Source organism: Aedes albopictus, chromosome 1, assembly GCF_035046485.1.
Source record: "Aedes albopictus strain Foshan chromosome 1, AalbF5, whole genome shotgun sequence".
Lineage (NCBI taxonomy): Eukaryota > Metazoa > Arthropoda > Insecta > Diptera > Culicidae > Aedes > Aedes albopictus.
Window position 1 is genome coordinate 109,031,050 of NC_085136.1, and position 13,563 is coordinate 109,044,612.

At 36.7% G+C, this 13,563-nt stretch overlaps 2 protein-coding genes and 1 long non-coding RNA gene across 4 annotated transcripts in view; 1 reads left to right on the forward strand and 2 right to left on the reverse strand.

Moving 5' to 3' along the window:
* Nucleotides 1-13,563, reverse strand: part of LOC115269571 (cadherin-86C) — a 589,109-nt gene that overhangs the window by 287,983 nt on the left and 287,563 nt on the right. The window lies entirely within an intron of this gene.
* LOC115269572 (uncharacterized) lies at nucleotides 71-863 on the forward strand. Its single transcript, XM_029878391.2, has 2 exons — nucleotides 71-227; nucleotides 294-863. Exons 1-2 carry the CDS (start codon nucleotides 212-214, stop codon nucleotides 797-799), a joined length of 522 nt encoding a protein of 173 aa, XP_029734251.2. The 5' UTR covers nucleotides 71-211; the 3' UTR covers nucleotides 800-863.
* On the reverse strand, nucleotides 4,969-11,054 carry LOC134285113 (uncharacterized). The gene is made up of 2 exons (XR_009996149.1): nucleotides 5,485-11,054; nucleotides 4,969-5,420 (listed from the first exon to the last, which is right to left on the reverse strand). It is a non-coding gene; the product is annotated as an uncharacterized LOC134285113 (long non-coding RNA).

Below are 13,563 nucleotides of genomic sequence, written 5' to 3' on the forward strand. Positions count from 1 at the left end.
CTAATCCTTTACTTAACAGATTGTACAATTTGAAGGCGGTATTCTGGCCCAGCTGTATTAATTTCCATTAGAGCTTTGGTGCATTGTCGATAACAGTGTAGCCATATCCGTCTTTGGTGCAATGCCGATAACGAACTGATAAATTTCGTATAAAATCACTGAGTTAACCTTTAGCCTTCACCAGAAGTTGATCGTCCGCTCTACCGTCAGCATGTTGTTCCTCGTAGGTAAGTGAACTGTACGTCATTTTCTCCATATTCTATCAACGCTCATACATTCCCCTAAAACCCTAGTTTTCGGCGGTCTCCTCCTGATCCAGGACGCTTGGTCTGAGGATAGTCCGCAGTTCTGCACCAGGGCCAGCTGCAACACATACCAAGATATCAACAGACTCCACTGCCACAATAATCCAGCCCGATTTTGCCAGTGCCGTCCAACCGCAGACAATGGCTGGGAACTCCAGGTGATGCCCTGTCCAGAACCGGAAACCGTGTTCAGCTTACGTCATCAGGTTTGCGTCCATCCGTCGATGCGGGATCAACGCGACTGTCCCACAGAGGATGTCCTCGATCCTGGCTGCGATGAGGTTCCCTGCAACACCTACGAGGAGATCAATACCCTGTCGTGCCATTCGGAGGCGAAACGGTTCTGCCAGTGTAGACCGGTGTCGATCCAGAAGGACGATCCCAATAAGGGGGTGTTCAAACCGATATCCATGCCTTGCGCCGAGGGAACTTTGTTCAATTTTAGACTGCAGACGTGCTCGCGGGAAGAGTTGTGGACCAATACTTGTCCTTGAATGTATTGTTTATCTTAGATTAAGTTCTGTACCAGTATGTGAATAAAGAGATTGGACCAACGCATCAAGACCACGTTTAAACGTCAGGCCCAGGCGAGTGAGGCCATGCTCGCATCCACCGATGAACTGAATTCATCGCGGTACTAGAATTTTGACACTAGAGCGGGACCGTTCCCAATCAGAATTGAACGATTTCCAATCAGCATTTACCGATTCTGATTGGAGATGGCCCCGCTCTAGTGTCTCAATTCACGAACCGCGATGAATTCGGTTCATCGGTGGATAGATGAGTGCACCGATGAACTGAACTCATCTCGGTCCGAGAATTTTGACACTTGAGCGGGGCCGCTTCCAACCAGAAGTGCACGATTTCCAATCAGAATTGAACAATTCTGATTGGGAATGGCCCCGCTCTAGTGTCAAAATTCTCGGACCGCGATGAATTCGGTTCATCGGTTCATTCGTCTATAATTCCATGATCATCTAGAAAACACGGCACCATAGACGAGTGCACCGATGAACTGAATTCATCGCGGTCCGAGAATTTTCACACTAGAACGGGGCCATTCCCAATCAGAATTGTTCAATTCTGATTGGAAATCGTTCACTTCTGATTGGAAGCGGCCCCGCTCAAGTGCCAAAATTCTCGAACGGCGATGAATTCAGTGCATCGGTGCACTCGTCTATCAGAACCTTTCAATTCTGATTGGAAGTGGCCCCTGGATAAGGCCATTGTGGAAAGAAGATGAACCATTCAACTTATTAGTAGGTAACGCTATATTTTAATTACAAATTAAACCAATTAGCAAATACGGGACAAATTCGTTCACTAGAATCGTAATTCCAGCTGTAGCACGTCGTAAATTTCAATGCTAATCATCGACAAATAGACTTCCATAAAAGCGTTCCGCACGTTCATCATCAATTAATTGAATTAAACACCAGCGTTTCGGCGTATTGCACATGTTCCCTGCTTCTGTAAACATCGCCGGTCATCGGTACCATACCCGAGTTTGGTCATCGAGAAGCTGCAATTAACCTAGGAGGGGTACACTGCTAACAAACGCGCCCAATAATGGCGCAAAGAATCAACCCAAACCGCGACCCCATCCTCATTAGGCCTGTTAACCGGCGACGGTGACAGCCAGCGTCCTTTCTCTACCCTTTCTTACTTGTCCCTTCTGCGGTGTGGTGCGCGCGGGCATTAATCTTCACCGACAAATCACGAAGTTTTCCCATCACCATAAATGAAATCGCCGCACGGCGGGTCAATGGCATCCCCTTTGGCGTCATGAATAGTTTATTATATTGACTTCCAACCAAACGGTTGTACGGTAGTTGATTTTTGTCACATTGGCACCTATTCGCCGGGGTCCATTCCGCCGGGTTTTATGATTATGGAATTTGTATCGGTCCAACTTAGCCTTGCCATGATGAATGGAATGAATACTGGATAGATGAGTGCACCGATGAACTGAATTCATCGCGGTCCGAGAATTTTGACACTAGAGCGGGGCCATTCCCAATCAGAATTGTTCAATTCTGATTGGAAAACGTTCCGTTCTGATTGGAAGCGACCCCGCTCTAGTGTAAAAATTCTCGGACCGCGATGAATTCAGTTCATCGGTCTTTGACGCCTATGGACTTATCCACCGATGAACCGAATTCACTTGGTCCGTGAATTTCGGGCACTAGAGCAAAGTCGTTTCCAATCGGAATTGGTCGATTCTGATCGAAACATGGCCCTACTCTAGTGTCAAAATTTTCGGGCCGAGTGAATTTGGTTCATCGGTGGACAAGTCCATAGATCAATGCACGTGTTTACCGTTTGATTTTAAAGCAGTGCTGTGTTGTCTAGGTCTTGACACAGAGAACAGACGTTTAAGCTCGAACAAAAATACGTCGAAATTGTGTGTAAAGGATTTAAGTGTACCTCAACGCCACCAACGGAGACTGCCCCACATATAAAGTCGATTTGACCCCACGATGGCAGTGTTCATCGTTAAAATACACTGGCCCACAAAGCGACACGAGCGCCAAACGGCCAAAAACGGCAAGCACTGGAAACAAATTTGACAACACAACAATGTAAGTGATGGGACGCTAGCGCCGCGCAACGGGAGCATAACCACATACTCCGATATGACCGTTACAAAGTTTTACACAAGGCAGAAAGCGAAGGTTGACGTCTGTTCTCTGTGGTCTTGAAGGACTAATTCGCCGAAAATCAGAATTCACTCAATCCGAGAATTTTGACACTAGAGCGAAACTGATTTAAAATGGACCCACTCTATGTCATAATTTTCGGGCCATGTGAATTTGGTTGACCGGTGGATAAGTCAATGGAACATGCCACGGTCTGATCAACCTATAAACAAAATTCACTCGAATCGGGAATTTTCACACTAGAGCAGGACCGTTTCCAATCGTAATTGGTAGATTGATCATTTCGGCACCAACATTTCAAAAGGGCGTAACTGCATTTGGAAGTAATACCTTCTTTCAAAGCTGTAGGTCATACTGCCTCCCTTACACTCAAACCACCGTGGTTGTCGGAAAGAGAAGAGTTTTTCCCATCTGGTACATGTGGTGAAAAACATGGAAATCATAACACATGATCCACAGCTTTAAAAGAAGGTGATGATTCTAAAAGCAATTACGCCCTTTTGAAATGTTGGTGTCGATTTTATGTAAACGATGCACCGTTCAAACGACAAATTGATGAACTCGTGCATGGCCGTATCCACCGGTGAACTGAATTCACTCGGTCCGAAAATTTTGACACTCTAGCGAGCCATTTCCTATCAGAATTATCAAATTCTGATTAGAATTAGCCCCGCTCTTGGACTGAGAGAATTCTGTTAATCGGTGGATAGTCCATGATCAGCTACCTAACACGGTTCATCCTAAAAGTCAAACGAGTGAACACCTGCAAGTGGTCTATATTCATATGTATGTACACTACCCGCCATAAATATGGAATCGCATCGCCTAGTATTGCAACACCCCAGTTGAATATTGCAGCACCCCCAGAAAGTTTGGCATCACCTGAAGACTTCATCACTTTCTGAACTGTATCTCAAAAACCGTATCCCCTGCATAGTTTAGACCTTCAGCAAAGTTGATCAGAAGACCTATGGCTATCAAATGGTAGTAAGTTTAGTGCCTAATTCCGCCGCTATGTGGCGCTAGTGTGCATTTAAAACGAAGTACTTTGACATGGTTTATCTCATGATTCTGACCACCTAGAATGTTCGTGTCTTCAGTAATGTTGATCAGAAGGTCTGTGGCTATCAAATGGTGGAAATTTTAGTGCGTAATTCCGCCGCTATGTGGTGCCAGTGTGCATTTACAATGAAGTACTTTGACATGGTTTATCTCAAAATTCTGACCACCTAGAATGTTCGTGTCTTCAGCAATGTTGATCAGAAGGGTTATGGCTATCAAATGGTGGTAAGTTTAATGCGTAATTCCGCCGCTATGTGGCGCTAGTGTGCATTTACAACGAAGTACTTTGACATGGTTTATCTCATGATTCTGACCACCTAGAATGTTCGTGCCCTCAGCAATGTTGATCAGAAGGTCTATGGCTAGTAAATGGTGGTAATTTTAGTGCGTAATTCCGCCGCTATGTGGCGCTAATGTGCATTTATAACGCAGTACTTTGACATGGTTTATCTCATGATTTTGACCACCTAGAAAGTTCGTGTCTTCAGCAAAGGTTATCAGACGGTCTATAACTATCAAATGGTGGGAAGTTTAGTGAGATAACCCATGTCAAAGTACTTCGTTGTAAATGCACACTAGCGCCACATAGCGGCGGAATTATGCACTAAAATTACCACCATTTGATAGCCACAGACCTTCTGATCAACATTGCTGAAGACACGAACATTCTAGGTTGTCAGAATCATGAGATAAACCATGTCAAAGTACTTCGTTGTAAATGCACACTAGCGCCACATAGCGGCGGAATTACGTACCAAACATTTCACCATTTGAAGGTCATAAACCTGCTGAACAACTTTGCCGAAGGTCTAAACTTTGCAGAGCACACGGTTTTTGAGATAAAGTTTAGTAAATCATAAGGTTTTCAGGTGATGCCAAACTTTTTGGGGTGCTGCTATATTCAATTGGGGTGTTGCAATACTAGAAAATGCGATTCCATATTTATGGCGGGTAGTATATGTATATTTATTAGAGACCGTATAACCATTTGATATTTATTGAAATGCTGATACTAAACTTAATCCATTATAAACAATACTTTATTAGACAAGTATCGGCCCACAGTTCTCGGGCGCAAGTCTGCCATCCAAAACTAGGACTGGCTATGGTCAAGATCGAGTATCATTCAGTATCATACACTCGTACTCATTCCACAATGACGAGTGGATGCAGACCTGCTGGCTTCGGCTGAACAAGGTTTCCGGTCCCGGGCAAGACATCACCTGGAGGACCCAACCACCGTTTTCGTCTAAACTACACCGGCAAAAGCGAGCCGGGTCGAGGTGACAGTGAAGGGTATTGATCTCCTGGTAAGTAGTACACATGGCGAGGAGGCAGCCCTCCGGAGACACTTGGGACCAAGCGCCTTGAACGAGGAGGAGACCACTAAAAACTAGGGTTTTAAGGGAATATATCAGTGTTGATAGAATACGAAGAAAATGACGTGAAGAACTCACCTACGAGGAACAACATGCTGATGGTAGAGCAAACGATCAACTTCTGGTGAAACCTTGAGTATAACTCAGCTATTTTATAGGGGAATGCCTCCGTCCGTTATCGGCATTGCACCGAAGACGGATATTGCTACACTGTTATCGACAATGAAATCCAAAGGTCTACTGTGCAAGAATATTTGCACAGTTGATTGCACAATCTGTTTAATCCTGGTTACCACTTTGTGAAAACGGGGTGCACAAGAATATGATAAAAATGGTCAAGTAATGAACCATTACTAATGATTTCGGAACAGAAAAACAGACGTAACACTCTTATAATTTCTATCATTCACCGATTTAACGGTCAATTTGAAAATTTTATAGCTGGTCAACTACCCATCTGTGGCGCTGGCATCATTTTTGTTCGAGTTTGACGTTTGTCCACTACCGCCAGCTAGTTCATCGTTGGCCAAACTCAGACCTTTAAGCATAGACGAGTGCACCGATGAACTGAATTCATCCCGGTCCGAGAATTTTGACACTAGAGCGGGGCCGCTTCCAATCAGAAGTGAACGATTTCCAATCAGAGTTGAACAATTCTGATTGGGAGTGGCCCCACTGTAGTGTCAAAATTCTTGGACCACGATGAATTCAGTTCATCTGTACACTCGTCTATAGAATTTTGCATCGAAACTTAACCTCAAATTTCTCTCCAAGAGAGAAAAGAACGGCAACGAATGGGAATCAAAACAAACCACCGGAAAATGTCAAAATTCACGTGAGAAGGAAAAGGAAGGGACGAACGAGAATGAACCGAACGTTCATTCGTGACGTCACCTTGCAAAATTCAATAGAGTTTCGCATAGGAATTTAACCTCGCTTTTCTCCCCGAGAGAGAAGAAAACGGCAACGAACGGGAATCAAAACAAACCACCGGAAACTGTCAAGATTCGTGTGGGAGAGAAGAAGACAGGGAGAACGTAAGTGAACCTAACATTCATTCGTGACGTCATCGTGCATCGATGTACAGAATTCACTCCGTCCGTGAATTTTGACACTAGAGCGAGCCATTTTCAATCAGAATCATCAAATTCTGATCGGAAACGGCCCCGCTATAGTAGCGTTGCTAGGAATTCGGGGGCCCGGTGCGGAACCAAATTTGTGGACCCCCATGAAAATTACAGATGTACAGTGTATCAAAAAATTGTCCGTACAGCAATTTTTTGATCAAAATAATTTTTCATTCAAATGTTCATAACTTTTTTATACACCAATCAAATGCGCTGGAATTTTGACCAATCATGAATCATATACTAAAGCTCCATTGGTAAAACTTTGAGCGAGATCGAATAAGTTTTCTGAAAGTTATAGAACTTTTAGTAAAACTTATAAGATTTGTCAACACATTTTCAAAACATTATATCTCAGTATGTACTCGATGAAACTTTTTCATTTTTTTTTGTGTTACAGCTGATACCTAAGGCTTCCATATGCAGTTACTTTTGAGGTTTTATATTCACTACAAAAAATATGAAAAATGTGCTTATGTAGTTGATGATTTTTTAAATTTCACCATATTTTGCACATATAATCGCCAAACGTTTTCCACCAATAAAAATGCATTGACTGAACAAAAAATACATGGGACCTACTCTTCATATGTAGTTTAGTAGGTCCTGTATAAAAATATTACATTAAGAGAGTTTCAAAACGTTGAAAACACTTGGCACTTTTATTGATCAAAATATGATAAATTTCCAAATGACACTCTGAACATATAGAGATTTTTCATATTTTTTGTAGTGAATATAAAACCTCAAACGAAGCTGCATATGAAAGCCTTAAGTATCAGCTGTATCACAAAAAAAAATTGAAAAAGTTTCATCTAGTACATATTGAGATATAATGTTTTAAAAATGTGTTCAAAAATCTTATAAGTTTTACTGAAAGTTCTATAACTTTCAGAAAACTTATTCGATCTCGCTCAAAATTTTACCAATGGAGCTTTGATATATGGTGCATGATTGATCAAAATTTCAGCGTATTTGATTGATGTATAAAAAAGTTATGATCATTTGAATGAAAAATTATTTTGACCAAAAAATTGCTGTACGGACAATTGATTGATACACTGTACATATTTTACAATGATAATTCTCTCGAATGATCGCACTGTTATATTTTGTTCGAAACGATGAAAAAACCAATGAAATCCATCAATGAGTGTGAGATTTTTTTCTAAGAATTATGTCGAAATTTTTTTTAACAAATTATTTAGGAATATCTTCAAAGATTGCATTACCGTTTTCTAAAAAAAAAACTTTCGTAGAGAACAATTTATCTTCAAGAATCTTTCAAGTGGTTAATGCAAGAATGTCATTCAGTATTTCTATAAGAACTCCTTCAGAAATTCTTACAGTGTTGCGTCCGAAGATGTTCTCAAAAGTAATTCAGAGTGCTTCAAAAGATTCATGCAAAGGCTTCATCGAGTATTTCTCGAAACATTTGTTCAGGAAGTCCACCAGGGATTCTATCATTAATATCTCTGAGGATTTCTAGAAGATCATCCATAGAGTTCTTAAGAAATTCCAGAAAAAATGCTGCAAAAAATTCATCAATGATTTTTTTTGGAACCACATATTCTTCCAATAAATGACATCGGAATTCCGCCAGAGGAAGATAAGTCCCTTTAAAATCTCTGCGAACGTCCCTCAATGGTTTCTTTCAGGAGATCCTCTCAAATTCTTTGATGTTTTTCCACAAAGGTTAAGCGTTTCTCCACAGATTCTTCAAGGCTTTCTCAATTATAAACTCATATAACTCTTTCAGAGATTGTAGGAATTCTTTCGAAAAATCCTTCTGGAATTCCTCCAACTAATTCTTCAACATCCATCAACTCTAGGACATTTCCCAAGGATTTTTCGCTAGCATTCCTCTGGGAACTATTCTAAAAATATCTTTTGCGATTTTTTATTCGACTCCTTCAAAGTTCTTTGGAGAAACCTTCTGAAAAATCATTCTATGTTTCCATCAAGCATCTCAGTCAAGAATTTCAACAGGAAACAACACAAAAAGCGCTTCATTCCTTTAATTTGAGTAGGATGAAAGTTGGAGCGTATATGCTTAAATAGTAAAGGAACAGATACCCTATCTTATCAAATCAAACAATTACTTCAAAAGTTTCTTCAAGGATTCCTCCAAAGACTGTTTTACCACTTTCTTCAGGAATTCTTTCAGAATGCCTATATATGCTTCTATATTTTAAGTGATTAGAGCAAGGTTGAGATTTCAAAATTTTTCAGAAATCGCTTCAACAATTCCAGCGGGAATTATTCTAAGAACTTCTTAAATATTTTTTTCCAAATCATAATTATCAAAAGATTCTTTCAGAATTCCTTCAAAGATCCTTCAAAAAGGTTTTTAGAAATTTCTCCCCAACTTTCTTTAGATTTTTTTCTTGAAATTTTTGTAGTAGTTCATCCAATAAATGGTCTTTCGATTTCTCTAAAGATTTGTTCACATTTTATTAAAGTATTCTCTTAGCATTTCCTAAATTGATTTCATCCAACTTTTCTGGTAACACTGGTCGACAGTAGATCACGCACTTGGACCATTTGATCCATTTCCGAAGAATTTTGGCCCGCTGATTCCGAATCTGACTTCGGAAATGCTGTAACACGAACAGTTTTTGAGAAAAATAGGGTTTTATTCACAAAATTTCATATTTTTATAGAAAACAAAATATTGTCTTAATATTTATAATTTTTTTATCTGCTTATCATAACCAGTATTTAAATTCAATAGATTTTGATTCACTGATTCAGAATCTGACCTAAGAATTTTTGTAAAACGTAATTTTTTTGAGAAAAAATGGGGCTTTATTTACAAAATTTCATATTTTTAAATAAAATATACTATTGTCTTTTCAATTTTAATTTTTTTATCTCCTCATTTTAGCCAACATTAATCTTTATTAGATTTTCATCCACCGCTTTGGTAACTAACCTAAAAATCTCTGTAACACGTGCAGTTTTTGAGAAAAATGGGGTTTTATTCACAAAATTCATATTTTCAAAGAAAATAAAATATTGTCTTTATAATTTTAAAGTTTTTATCTACCCATCTTAATTTATATTTTATTTTTAAAAGATTCTATTTCACTTATTCGTATTCTCTCCTATGAATTTCTGTAACACGTAAAACTTTTGAGAAAAATATTTTATTCACAAAATTTCATATTTTCATGGAAAAACTATTGTCTTTATAATTTTATTTTTTTATCTGCTCATCTTAACAAATATTTATGTTTAATGGATGTACATATACTGATTCGAAATCTGACCCAAGAATTTTTGTAACACGTACAATTTTTAAGAAAAATAATTGTTGGCGTAAGTAAAAGGAAAACACAGTCTGGGTAGTTGCCAAACTGGGCAGCTTCAAAGTTGCAAATATATTTCGATTAATTCAATAGCATATACAAAAAAAATGATCTACTTACATTTCTGGGTAACAACCTAATTACCCTGCGCTACAATGGGGTTCTATTTTTTCTCAAAAAAAAATCACGGGTCACAGAAATTCTTAGGTCAGTTTCCAAATCATTGGATCAAAATCTATTAAAAATTGATTAAGATGAGGATATAAAATTTTAAAGACAGTATTTTTTTCTCTAAAAATATGAAATTTTGTGTTTTTCTTAAAATCTGTACATGTTACAGAAATTCTTAGGTCAGTATATGAAAATCTATTAAGTACAAATATTGGTTAAGATGCGCAGATAAAAATATGAAAATTATGAAGACAACAGTTTATTTTCTATGAGAATATGATTTTTTTTGTATAATTTCATTTTTCTCTAAAATTTTACGTGTTACAGAAATTTTTAGGTCAGATTCTGAATCAGAATATAAAAATCTATTAAATACAAATATTGGTTAAGATGAGCAGATAAAAATATTAAACTTATAAAGACATATGAAAATATGAAATTTTTTGAATAATCCCTACTAAAATTTTACCTGTTACGGAAATTCTTAAGCCACATTCTGAATCAGTAGATCAAAATCTTTTCAATAAAAAAATTGGTTATGATGAGCAGGTGGAAAATTGAAATTTATAAAAACAATATTTTATTTTATATGAAAATATGAAATTTGTGAATAAATCCCTATTATTCTCAAAAATTGTACGTGTTACAGAAATTCTTAGGTCAGATTCCGAATCAGTATTTGAAAATCTTCTAAATACAAATATTGGTTGAGATGAGCAGATAGAAAAAAAATAAAACTGTAAGACTGTAAGACTGTAGTTTATTTATTATGAAAAAAAAAAAAATATAAAGACAGTAGTTTATTTTCTATGAAAATATGAAATTTTGTATTTAAAATTCTATTTTTCTCTAAAATTTTACGTGTTACAGAAATTTTAAGGTCAGATTGCAAATCATAATATGAAAATTTATTTTATATAAATATTGGAAAACATGGGCAAATAAAATAATAAAATTATAAATACAATAGTCTATTTTCTATGAAAATATGGAATTTGTGAATAAAACCCATTTTTTCTCCAAAAAAAAACGTGTTACTAAAATTATTAAGTCAGATTCTGACTCAATGGGATTAAATATATTGAATATGAATATTGGTTATAATGAGCAGATGAAAAATTTGAAATTATAAAGACAATATAAAGTTTTCTTTGAAAATATGAAATTTTGTGAATAATACCCTATTTTCTCAAAAATTTTACGTGTTACAGAAACTCTTAGGCCAGTTTCTGAATCAGTGAATCAAAATCTATTGAATAAAAATATTGGTTATGATGAGCAGATGGAAAATTGAAAAATATAAAAACAATATTTTATTTTATATGAAAAACTGAAATTTGTGCATAAAACCCTATTTTTCTAAAAAAAATACGTGTTACAGAAATTCATAGGGCCCATATAGCCGAGGCGGTAAACGCACGGGTATTTAGCATGACCATGCTGAGGGTGACGGGTTCGATTCCCGGTCGGTCCAGGATCTTTTCGAAAAGGAAATTTCCTTGACTTCCTTGGGCATAGAGTATCTTCGTGCCTGCCACCACGATATACGCATGCAAAATGGTCAATGGCAGAGGAAGCTTTCAGTTAATAACTGTGGAAGTGCTCATAGAACACTAAGCTGAGAAGCAGGCTTTGTCCCAATGAGGACGTTACGCCAACAAGAGAGAGAGAGAGAAATTCATAGGTCAGATTCCGAATCAGTATATGAAAATCTATTAAATACAAATATTGGTTGAGATGAGCAGATAAAAAAAATAAAATTGTAAAGACAGTAGTTTATTTTCTATGAAAATATGAAATTTGTGTTTAAACCCTGTTTTCTCAAAAATTTTACGTGTTACAGAAATTCTTAGGTCAGATTGCAAATCAGAATATGAAAATCTATTGAATATAAATATTGGTCAAGATGGGCACATAAAAAAATAAAATTATAAATACAATAGTCTATTTTCTATGAAAATATGGAATTTGCCAATAAAACCTAATTTTTCTCAAAAAATTTACGTATTACTAAAATTATTAGGTCAGATTCAGACTCAGTGGATCAAAATCTATTGAATATGAATATTGGTTATAATGAGCAGATGAAAAGTTTAAAATTTTAAAGACAATACTAAATTTTCTTTGAAAATATGAAAATTTGTGAATAAAACCCTATTTTTCTAAAAAAAAACTGTACGTGTTACAGGAATTCTGAAGTCAGATTCGGATTCAGCGGGCCAAATTCCATTAGATATGGAACAAATGGTCAAAGTGCGTGAAAAAAGTTTCAATTTTGTCGACTATAATCACCTTATTTTTTTGGAAATTCCCAAACTAATTCCTTTGAGATTCTCTTCGGCCGTTCCGTTTTATTTTCTTGAATTTCATTATAAATTCGCAAGTGTGTATCTCATGGGTATTTTTTTTTATTACCGTACGGGTTTGAGCCGAAGGGTCTCAGAGTTTCATGAAACTTTTTCCACAGGCAGCTCATGGATATATGAACAAAAAAAAATTGAAAAAAAATCAGGGTCACCCATTTTCCCGGAAAACTCAGGTGGATTTTTATTCCCTGACACTACTGACTTTGACTCAAGAACGAATCATCGTAGAAACAAAGTTTTTTTTAGGAAACGCAAGCAAATTTTCTCAAAAATCCAAAGAAATAAGTTTGCCTCAAAATTTTCCATAGTTGTGAAAACTCGTAAAGAAAAGCCGGAAAAACTGTGCCCGAACTCGAGGAAAATTTTCAAAAAAGTATTTTTAGAAGATTATTTGATAAGCTTTAATCGCTGAGGTGTTTGGAATGCACTTTAATTTCGTTTTTGAGTTATGGCCAATTTCGGTGAAAAATGTCCAAATGTGCCATATAAGCCTTATTTGAAAAATCATAACTCAAGAACGAAGCCTCGTAGAAACAAAGTTTTTTAATCAAAATAAAAAAAAATTTCTCAGGAATCAAAAAAAAAAATATAAAGTGGAAACAGTTTTCTACAAAATTTTTCCACCGTTGAGAAAATTCTTAAAGAAAAGCCAGAAAAACTATGCCCGAACTAGCTAAAATTTTCAATTTTTCTCAATTATGTTTATTCATATATCCATGAGCACTGCCAATGGAAAAAGTTTTATGAAAATCTGAGACCCATCGGCCTAATCTGTACGATAATTACAAAATGCCTTCATAGAACAGCAAAAACCAGACGGAAACAGCATAACAGTCGATATTTCGTAAGGAATTATAAAAAAAAACCTGAGGAATTACCAAACGAATTTTTTGAGGAATTACCGGAGATGTTTTCAAAAAAATAATAAAGCATTTGCCCAAAGAATTTCGAAAAGTAATGATTTTCAAAAATTATAACCAAAATCCATTTCGAATATTACTGCCGAGAAACTTTCAAAAGCTACCAAAACAAATTTCGAAGGAATTGCTCAAAGAGTTTTCAAAAAAAAAGAAGTGCCAAAGTAAATGCCAAATGAATTAACAAATCAATTTCCATAGGAATTGGCAAAGAAGTTTCCAGAAGAGTGTTGAAGTTATTCCCAAAGTAACTACCAGATGATTT